The 11,284-nt window shown below is 35.1% G+C and overlaps 2 protein-coding genes across 3 annotated transcripts in view; one reads left to right on the forward strand and one right to left on the reverse strand.

Annotated features, from left to right (window-relative positions):
* Positions 1–3,838, reverse strand: part of nkiras1 (NFKB inhibitor interacting Ras-like 1) — a 7,520-nt gene extending 3,682 nt beyond the window's left edge. Inside the window, exons 1-3 of one of the 2 annotated variants that reach the window (XM_067361693.1) lie at positions 3,732–3,838; positions 3,192–3,291; positions 553–794 (exon numbers count right to left, since the gene is read on the reverse strand). In XM_067361693.1, the coding sequence (XP_067217794.1) occupies positions 553–794; positions 3,192–3,285 (336 nt within the window). In that variant the 5' untranslated portion in view covers positions 3,286–3,291; positions 3,732–3,838. Of the gene's footprint in view, positions 1–552; positions 795–1,594; positions 1,749–3,191; positions 3,292–3,731 lie in introns of those variants that run through there. The other variant, XM_067361692.1, reaches the window with a different exon arrangement.
* A 246-nt stretch (positions 3,839–4,084) lies between these two features.
* Positions 4,085–9,163, forward strand: rpl15 (ribosomal protein L15). The gene is made up of 4 exons (XM_067361690.1): positions 4,085–4,119; positions 4,987–5,168; positions 6,262–6,398; positions 8,784–9,163. The coding sequence occupies exons 2-4, from the start codon at positions 4,997–4,999 to the stop codon at positions 9,087–9,089; spliced, it is 615 nt and encodes a 204-aa protein (XP_067217791.1). The 5' UTR covers positions 4,085–4,119; positions 4,987–4,996; the 3' UTR covers positions 9,090–9,163.
* Positions 9,164–11,284: the final 2,121 nt, after the last annotated feature.

An 11,284-nucleotide genomic window follows, 5' to 3' on the forward strand; every position in this document is an offset into this window, starting at 1 on the left:
ATATATATATATATATATATATATATATATAATTATATAATTATATATATATATATATATATACACATATTATATATATACACACACACACACACACACACATACATGTATATAAATATATATCTATATACATTCATATATATACACATACATACATACACACACATACACATATTACTTTTCATATTTTTACTCAGCAATTAATTGAAAATGTTAGTAAAGCCATTTATAAAGTTCATAATTGAGCACCAAATAAGCATTGGAATAAATTACATTTTAAACAGTAAATTACATTTCAGCTAATAAACAGTTTATTTAAACTGTAAGAATAGTTCACATTATTGTTTTTACTACTTAGATATTGTTGTTGTATAGGCTACATATATATCCACATGCTTCATATTCTTTATACACAATATTCTGTTTCTTATATTTGTTTCTTTTGATTATATGGGGGGAAATATAAGTCGGACATGTTATTAACAGATTTGTATAATGTGGCTCTCCTATCAATAAGACATTTTTAATACTTTATTTGTTTTATTTTCATGCCTCTTTTTTGTCTCTGGACTTGTCTATTTCCCTCTTCAAGAGCTCGACTTTTTTGAATGACTCCAGACTGTCCACACTGTAGACCAGCACAAAGCCGTCCGCCACAGAGAAGAAGTGTTTGGGTAAATCCAGTCCCTCACGCAGCCCTCTTGTGTCATAGAGACGTAACTGCTCTCTCACACCACGGTCCGTCTCGACAGAGGCCACATATATATCCTCCTGAGTGTCGTTTGTTTCTGCACCTGAAACAGGACAGTCCTGTTTCATTTAAATGTCTACTTAATGTTTCTTCATATACTTTTCATTCTTTCATGAATGATGCACAACCCAGGATCATTCATGAGTTGATTCACTGACTAATAAATGCATAATTCATACATTCTGGACAATTTAAAGGGTTCATGACATGGATTTGTGATTATTATTATTTAATATGTTCCTAATTAAAATGGCAGCATATAGGAATTAATCTCTTGGTCTACTTCAAACTGTCATAGTAACCCGTCCACCCTTATGCACAAGTGTCATGCAGAAAAGTGCAAATAATTAATATTTTATATAAATTATGTTAGTATTTTTTTAAACAAAAATGATATTACTCAAAATTACTCAAACTATTACTCAAAATTTCACTGCAACCCATGAATATGTTAAAAAGACATACAATCTATTAGTTGTTCTATTTATGAAGTATAATTAATTAACAAACAATAATTTATTAAAAACAAAGAAATGAATTATTCAGTAAATTACAAATTCATAGTTTATTTACTAGTTTATCAAAATGTTAAATTATTAAAGCACATGCATACAAAACATAAATATTGTAAGATCCTCTAACATCTAACAAAGATGCAAAAATTAAAATCAACAAAAAAATTGTGATTTAAAGGGATAGTTCACCCAAAAATGTAAAATATCTTTAAAATATCTTCTTTTGTGTTCAATGGAAAGAAATTCATACAAGTTTGGAACAATTTGAGGGTGAGTAAGTGACAGAATATTCATTTTTGGGTGAACTATCCCTTTAAGAGAAAGAGACCTGCATAAAGAGTGAGGGGCAGCAAATAACGCCACAATAAAGCTTCCAGATGTTTCTGGAAGATAACATAAATGAACATAAAATGTTTCTTCTGATTATGTAAAGTCATAACATATGTATATGCAATACAAATTGTTTCAAAGATGCCTCACAGGAATAAACAGGAAAATAACAGTTAAAGGTGCCGTAGAATGGAAAACTGAATTTACCTTGGCATAGTTAAATAACAAGAGTTCAGTGAGTCTCAAACTCCATTGTCTCCTCCTTCTTATGTAAATTTGATTTGTTTAAAAGACCTTCGAAGAACAGGCGAATCTCAACATAACACCAACTGTTACGTAACAGTCGGGATCATTAATATGTACGCCCCCAATATTTGCATATGCCAGCCCATGTTCAAGGCATTAGACAAGGGCAGCCAGTATTAACGTCTGGATGTGCACAGCTGAATCATCAGACTAGGTAAGAAAGCAAGGACAATAGTGAAAAATGGCAGATGGAGCAATAATAACTGACATGATCCATGATAACATATTTTTAGTGATATTTGTAAATTGTCTTTCTAAATGTTTGGTTAGCATGTTGCTAATGTACTGTTAAATGTGGTTAAAGTTACCATTGTTTCTTACCGTATTCACGGAGACAAGAGCCGTTGTTATTTTCATTATTAAACACTTGCAGTCTGTATAATTCATAAACACAACTTCATTCTTTATAAATCTCTCCAACAGTGTGTAATGCTAGCTTTAGCCTGTTAGCCACGGAGCATAGCCTCAAACTCATTCAGAATGAAATGTAAACATCCAAATAAATACTGTACTTCCATGATTAGACATGCTGCATGACGAACACTTTGTAAAGATCCATTTTGAGGGTTATATTAGCTGTGTGAACTTTGTTTATGCTGTTTAAGGCTGTCGCAAGCTCGGGGGCGGGGGGCACGAGACACGAGAATTTAATGGGGCCGCAGCCTGAATCGGCGCATATTTAATTATGCCCCAAAATAGGCAGTTAAAAAAATGAATAAAAAAAAAAAAATCGATGGGGTATTTTAAGCTGAAACTTCACAGACACATTCAGGGGACACCTTAGACTTATATTACATCTTTTGAAAACGCGTTCTACGGCACCTTAAATGTTGCAAAATTCATCAATAATGAAATGACTTCAATTTCAGCTGTAAAGACAATAATGTCATTAATCAGCTCAATTCAGTTGAACTTTGTTCAGCAGTCAAATCAATAATATATGAGAATGTTAGATGTCTTTTATGAAGTCCCAACTTACTTATTACACATATTTTAATTTTATTAAAATATGTCTTCAGAATTTCAGAATTTATCATTCAGAATTTACAAAGAGCATGTTGATTTTTGTATATCTAATTTACCGCTAATTATGATACAGTAAATATCCACATGGAATCCAGTTATGTATCTAGTTCAAGTCACATTCATACCATAAAGTCATATTCATACTTTACTGTGTGTTACCCTTTGCTAGAGTGTCTGTTTAAGCTGATGAGCAGCAGCTGCCATACTACTGCCATTTTTGATTCATGTGAACTATAAAAGTGGGGTTTTTATATGTATTTTACCTGCATTGTGAGTGCCATACAGTAACTGCTCCAGGATGGCTGTTTTCCCCACAGATGCCATACCACAAACCACAACCTTACAACCCTTTCCCATAGTTACCTGCACACAAACAAACAACACATCCAGAACCAACCAGAAGGGCAGCAGTATAAAAAGCATGATAGGTGAATGTGAAAATGAGCAAAAATGCTTCTATTTTTTCTAACTTTTTTCCCACAAATTTTAGTATACACATAATAATTTGACTATTTTAATTAAAAAATATATATTAATTGGACATACGTTACTATCAAACTTCTATGAATGGACAAATTTTCAATGTAGTCTCTGAGTTTTGGACTCCATTGTGCTTGATATGTATTTATATCATCTTAAGTTAGATATTGCGTAACTTAAATAAAATAAACACAACGCTCAGATTAGTTTTGTTATATGATCATTGTCAAAGCAAAGACATTAACCAGTTGTCTTAAATTGAGATCAGACATGCATTCATTCATGACAGTTAACTGTTACTAGACTGATAAAAAATCACTCACCTTATGCGGATTAATTGACAATCACCATATGATCGAAGAAAACGATCAATGTAAAATCAGATGAATGTGAATACAAGACATTACTACGTGATAGAGGTGTTGTCAAACGTCACTTCCGGGAGTCGTTTGCTCGCCTTTTTGCTGATAAGAGAACGATGGCAAAAATCTTATTATTTGGTCTGAGATTTAATAATAACTGTGTTACAACAATGTTTCTAATGTATCTAATCGGTTAAATACATTTGATTGTGATTTATAAAATAGAATTCTTAGACACAGACTACATTTCCCAGAAGTCTTTAACAACGGAACCGGAAATACGCAAGGAATAGTCCAATAAAGCACTATGGGTAATTTGCTTCTCTCTTTCCGGTTAGTACGCCATCAAGTAAGCGAGACCTTCTGATTTTTCTGAATGTAGAATCTATCAAATATCTCAATGCATTTAATGTCATCCAAATCACACAATGAAAGTATTTAATGCCAAACATCTTAGTTGTACTATCTAACTGTTATTTTTGTCCAATAACTATGTTGAACGTTAATTTTGACGCTAAATTATGAGGAATAGGGTAGCTAATGTCATGCCGGAGTTTGCACGTTTCTTCCCTCTTCTATTAGAATTCGGTTTCACACATTATATTATGTCAAACGTCATTCTCGGGAATTGCATTTTATGTGGTTACTGTAATCGTTGTGTTTGACTTCGTTGGATTTTTTTTTTACATGACTACATGTAACGTTAACAGTTGCCATGCTAAAGCTGTACACAACATACACTGCTTATGGGCTTATATTACAGTATATTATTATAATTCCCGCTTGAAGCAGCTGTTTTGGATTTGAAATATGAGCTCAAATAACTGTTACTCCTGATAATGTGAATGCATACACATTTGCTCGTTAGATAGCAGATCTGTGACCTGTCGTATTGTGGTTGATTAAAATGTCCAACTATAAAGACACATCAAGATTAAAATGAAGTATGTCTTAAAGGTTTCTTTTAACTTTTGACTTCATTAATTAATTTGAAAGACTTCTAATGAAGTATTAATGTAAGTGTTCCATGTAGTTTCAATCAGTGAGCTCATAAACTGCACAAGCAGGTGAGTAAAATGGTGTTGTAATAGTTTTAGATGGAGCATCATGTCAACTTATGAAAAAACTACAATTTTACATATGCATGTAACTTGGATATATTGATGTATTTTTCATAAATTGTTTTCTTGACCGGTCTCTTTTTTTGGTGTCGCAGGTGAGGCATCATGGGAGCGTACAAGTACATGCAGGAGTTATGGAGGAAGAAGCAGTCAGATGTGATGAGATTTCTGCTCCGTGTGCGATGCTGGCAGTACCGTCAGCTGTCCTCCCTTCACCGGGCTCCGAGACCCACTAGACCCGATAAAGCCCGCAGACTGGGATACAAGGCCAAACAGGGTAAGTGATGTGAGCTGATCAGTGTCTGATAGTTTAGTGGTTGCGTATGATTTTTCTAATGAGCTGTATGTTACACACAGCACTTCCCAGACATTTTTGCTGTCTTTAGAGAGAGAGGTTGAGGTCTAAATGAATTAACCACACTATTTAGGGAACCGGCTTTACTGACGAAATACGCGTGACAATCGCATGCGATATATCGCCCAGCCCTATCTGTCAGTCGTATAATGCATTGAAACGGTAACACCATCTATAAGAGTCAAACACGCACAGACAAATCCAAATTAAGCCCTACGGCTCGTGACGACACATTGATGTCCTAAGACATGAAATGATGGGTTTGTGTGAGAAACCGAACAATATTTATATGTTTTTACCTCTAATACACCACCATGTCCAACTGCGTTCAGCATCCGGTTAGTGAGGTCAAACGCGCTCTGATGGTGGAAGTGATCTCTTGCGCTTCAATGAGAGCGAGACATCACTTCCGTTGTCAGAGCACGATCAGACCTCACTAACCGGATTTGGAGGGCAGTTGGACATGGTGGTGTTTTAGAGGTAAAAAGTGATATAAATACCGTTACCGTTTCAATGCAGTATACAACTGGCAGACCGCAACGGTTGGAGTTAAAAATCATCATGTGTTCACCTACATTTTGGATGCCCTGGGGGTAAGCAGATAAACATCAAATTTTCATTTTTGGGTTGACTATCCCTTTAAATGTAGCCTGTGCCTATGAATTTGATTTTTATATTGATTCAAAATCAAATGTTTAATTAGATGCACTGCGTAACAATATTGTTTTAAGTTATTCTTAAATTACACTTTTTTTTTTTTTTTTTCACCTTACTGTATTCTTATCAGCAATAACTCAAACTCGAGCAAAAAGAGGCACTCTAGGAAGTGATGTGACAACACCTAGCACACATTGATGACACGTAGTGACATCTTATTCACATTCATCTGATTTATCATTGATCTGTTTTGTCGATCAGGTGTTTAACCACTTGAATGTTCTGTAACTGTAGTTTCAGTGTTCTTGTTCTGTCTCAAGTCTGTGTAACTGAACTCTCTGTACTCTTGACCAAACAGGCTACGTCATCTACCGTATACGTGTGCGTCGTGGAGGTCGCAAGCGTCCCGTGCCCAAAGGTGCCACCTACGGCAAACCTGTGCACCATGGTGTCAACCAGATCAAGTTTGCACGCAGTCTGCAGTCAGTAGCTGAGGTATGTGAGCAGCATCTCAGCCTATGAGGTGATCCACAGTTGGACACAATGACACACCTTGACATGTTTTGTTTAGTCAGATTGGATTTGCTAAAATCTATATGCTGTACATACTTCACAACTGTCTTAAAAATCAGGCATGTATCTTGAGTATCTAACATTTATTTATGGTTAGATACTTTGAATTTTACAACCCGTTGTTCATGTCAATGAACGCTAGAATCGGTTCCAGTGTAAATGTTCCAAAGATGAGCTCTTTCCCACAACAAAATAAATTCAACCATTCAGACGCGTCTGTAATATTGTGAGTGTTCTTCACAGAGTGCATGTGCACAGAAAACGGCTGTGCATCACAGTGTCCAGTTACTGAGTTGGTTAGTACTATAGTGTGACTGATATCATTCCTTGTTGAATTGGTACCAAAGTACAGGTACGTTTGTGATCTCTACCATCAAGCTATAACTCTTTCTGCATATAAACAGCCCTAGTGATTTGTTTTTGGCAGTATTTTCCGATGTTTTCTTGTTTGGATTTGAAGTCTTTGTTAAAGTTGAAGTAAATACTCTTAAACCAGTTTATAGCTCGTTGACTGCTAGGGCTGCACGATTTATCGCGATAAAATCACACGCAATATGGCAAAGGCTGCGATTATTCAATGCGTGGCTTGTCAGAGCTTTACGGCTCTGTGATCAGTAGTAAATGCTTCTCCATCTGAAAGCCAGAGGGCGCTCTTGCGCAGAAACTCAAAATTTGCCCTGCAGCAGATGACACGCATCATATCAATGTAGCTGAACAAACAGAAGAAACACTTCAATTAAACATGACTAACAAACCCATGACTGCCTTATTCTGTATAAGAAGCCACATCATCTCACAGAAGGACACTCAACTGTCATTATGAAGCAAGTTTGGAGTAAAAACATGTTATCAAAATGTTGTCTTTTGTTGGACAAGATGTTAATAAATGCTTCTCGTGTCTGAAAAGTTTGACGCGTGTTGCTTTTTCAAATGTACATTATAAGTGACTCAAACGCGCAGTGCTTTTAGATGGATTATCATTTGGAGCCATACTTCATTGACAAGCTGCACATACAAAAGTAATCGCAGCCTTTGTGATTTCATAATCGCACTAAGAATCGCGTTTAAGCAATAATCGCGTTCAAGTTCAATGTTATATTTCATATCGTGCAGCCCTATTGACTAATATTAGTTTGCAATTGATAGGTTTATCTCCCCCAAAAGTGGAAACATTAAGCCCCAGAAGAGAGAATATTGTTGAATAAAGTCATTTGTTCTTTTGTGCAGAATCATAGGTAACATAGTTTTTCCAGGAATTTAGCTGTTAAACAAGATTTAAATTTTTTTTTAAAAAGAGGTGGACTGATGGCTCCAACAAAAGCATATACCCTAAATTAACAACTTGCCGTAAGCAAACGGTAGATTTTTCTTTATTGGTTTACAAGTTCTCTTTAAGAATCAGTAGCGTAAATGAATGGTAATTTATTACTACTTTGGATTGATGTTGACTGGGCAAACTCTTGTAATGCAGCAGGTAGGGCTGGATGGTATGGACATAAAGCATAAGTTAAATTCACTTTAAAAACAAAAATAAGAACAAAAGCGGACTAAACGTTAACTGGTAAGGAACACATCCATTCATCTGAGCTTAGTAATTATATTATCCTGCATTGCAATTGTCACTTTACACTTGTAGATTTAAAATTCTACATGTCATGTTTAATGTCCAACAACAAACATTTTAGAAAAATGTATATTATATCAGAATTTTTGCTTTTCCCACAGCAGCTTACTCTGAGTCAGTGTCCTGACCTGCTAATGTGATGTAAAGGGTGGAATAATATTTACGTGTCTGGTGTCTTGTTGGACGGGTGGACTGCAACCAACACTATTTTGACTCAATTTGGTACATTTGACAGCTGATTTCAAACCGTCTCATGCTTGTTCATGCTCTGTCTGAAAACTGTTAAAGGCAGCGTTGAGATTGAATTGAGCATTGTAGCCAATTGCGCTGTGACTGACAGCTATAATGATAGTATTAAAGGGAGCGCTCTTTGCTCGCTTTCACATTTAATCTGTTAACAATTTGGATACGTTTTTAGCATTCTTTTTTATCTTTTTATGCTGCAGCATAAATGCAGCAGGGAAGTGTTGGTCCCTTTGCGGGGTGATTTCTGCATGGACTAAACACTACACCCTTATGACCGATTTGGCAAACTAATGTTATGGTTGGGTTGGGCAACATCGGTGCAATTTACAAGTTGGTCAAAGTTCTCACAAACAAGACATACAGACTACTATCACTATTTGATGGTCATTTATTTTCTTGTGGTGGTGGTCTAACCCCTCTGTTTGTCTCATTTTCAGGAGCGTGCCGGTCGTCATTGTGGAGGCCTGCGGGTCCTAAACTCCTACTGGGTGGGTGAAGATTCCACATACAAGTTCTTTGAAGTGATCCTCATTGACACCTTCCACAAAGCCATCAGACGTAACCCCGACACGCAGTGGATCACCAAGGCTGTGCACAAGCACAGGGAAATGCGTGGGCTCACATCTGCTGGCAAGAAGAGCCGTGGTCTGGGCAAGGGCCACAAGTTCCACCTCACCATCGGTGGCTCTCGACGTGCAGCCTGGAAGAGACGCAACACCCTGCAGCTGCACCGTTACCGCTAAACAATGTGTGCTACAACTGTACATTTATCCAAATAAAGTACCTTTTTATGGTCATGTGATGTGTCTTTATTTTGAGGTTGGAGATGAACAATCTGTAATACTTCAGTTCTAAAGGTGATAAAGTGTTTTTGGTTATTTACACTATTAGTTTCGTGTTCTGTTCAGCATTGCAGGTTTTTATTTTAATAGAGGATTTTGTACCTGAAATCCATCCTGAATCAGGATAATCATTTATTTGGGGGGAGGGGCGATCAAAAGTATCCCCAACTTACTAAAGAGTTTTGAATGCATACCAAAGGTTTGATCTAGATCAAAACTAAGATTGGATTTTGTGATCTCCCCCCAAAATACAGAAAATGTAATATTGGGAAATATTTATACAGTTAAAAAAAAATATATGTATATATGAATAAATTTTAAAATGCAATTTATTTGTGTTTCCTTCAGAAATCATTCTAATATGCAGATTTGCTGCTTAAGAAACATCAATGTTAATGTTTTCAGGATTATTTGATGAACAAAGTTCAAAAGAACAGCATTTATCTGAAACAAAGCTTTTGTAACGTCACTACCATTCAAAAGTTGGGTCAGTTTTTTTTTTTTTTTTTTTTTTTTTTTTTTTTGAAAAGGAAATTAATACTTTTATTCAGCAAGGATGCATTACATTGATCAAAAGCATTGACAGCACAGACATTTATAAAGTTGTAAAAGCTTTATTTCAAAATCTAAAAATATGCGCAGGTACATCCACACCACACATGAAGAAAACATCAGTTTATGTAGAACGTGTAAACTTAACCAATAAGCATGATCTATTTTGAGTATATAATTTGCCATTTTTTAAAACATAAAATTAGTTTTAATTTATTAATACATCTAACATAAAAATATACACTGCCCACATATTAACTATTTACCATAAACAAGAATACTCTCTTCAAATGAACTTGTGGTGTGTTGGTTATAAGGACAGTCTCCTGAGGCCAATTGTGTTATTTTCTTCCAGATTACAGCACTGTATCACAAAACTAAACTGAATCCATTTTAGATTTTTATTACTGAACTACAACTATCAAAATGTCATGTACATTGATCCCATATTATTAGAAACACCCTCACAGCAATGTTAACTTTAACACAGGTGTGCTAGCAGAGTAACTGAACATGTTCCACTAACCTTTGACGCATATCATTACTTTGTATTTTCATTTGCAGCACTAATTGTATTCTATTTTATTTTTATTTTATTTTATATTTTATCATTTAAACTTACTGTAAAATGTTTTGGATGAAAAATGTGCTTGTGCTATCTCTCTTTAAAATGCTTTGAATGTTTTTCAACAATATCTAGAGATTTTTGGTGTGGCTCAAGTGTTTTGGAACCATTGTTCTTCTGTCATAGTATCCTATAGCTATTCAATAAACCTTTGCAAGGACAGGTGCCATATTGAATTTCATGTGGATGAAAACGAGACTCAGTCTTTACAATGGCACACACTGTATAAAGGTCCTAGATCACATCTTTCAAAATTGTTTTATTGATTTTTTGTCCCCTGAAAGTTTTTTGAAAACAGTCAGTATGTTGTTAAACAACAGTACAATACATTGAACACACTGTATTTCTATCTCCCTCACAGCCTTGTTTTCATTCCTGTCAGATTAAAATGTTGCTACACTGACCCAACACTAAAAGATTATCACATGAAGGGTGTTTTCTGATTCAGGAACAGCCTGTAAGTCTTTTAAAATGCTTCCTTGTGGCATCTCTAGGCTTTAAATAAAATTTTTGTGTAAACATATTTAGCTGGAGGTCATAATCTGACCCCTAACCTTTGTAGCCAGAGCTTAAAACGGAAAGGAAAAGCTTAGTGTTTGGTATGAGAACCATTTAGCATGCTCATCAGTTTCTTAAAGGTTTCTAGAGCCTGTTTTGTCTTTGGGCCATAAAGTGACTACTGAATTACCTATAGACAGAAATGTAATAATAATAAATATACTTTTTTAAAATTTAGGCTCATATTTTTTATAACAGTTTCAAAGTTTACTGACTGTCTTTCGTTTTTTTTTTTTTACGTGTAGTATTTCATAAATTTATGTCCAGGGTAGTAACTGATTACATGTAATCTGCATTACATAATCAGAATGAATAATTTTTATTAGATTATATTACATTTTAAAATACTTGTAATCATATT

Source organism: Chanodichthys erythropterus, chromosome 15 (assembly GCF_024489055.1).
Source record: "Chanodichthys erythropterus isolate Z2021 chromosome 15, ASM2448905v1, whole genome shotgun sequence".
Lineage (NCBI taxonomy): Eukaryota > Metazoa > Chordata > Actinopteri > Cypriniformes > Xenocyprididae > Chanodichthys > Chanodichthys erythropterus.

Bases quoted from the DNA above. Each gene is read 5' to 3' on its own strand.
- rpl15 (XM_067361690.1), top strand. From the start codon at position 4,997: ATGGGAGCGTACAAGTACATGCAGGAGTTATGGAGGAAGAAGCAGTCA. The intron at 5,169-6,261 runs GTAAGTGATGTG...TTGACCAAACAG, and splicing joins GGGATACAAGGCCAAACAGG to GCTACGTCATCTACCGTATA. The intron at 6,399-8,783 runs GTATGTGAGCAG...TCTCATTTTCAG, and splicing joins GTCTGCAGTCAGTAGCTGAG to GAGCGTGCCGGTCGTCATTG.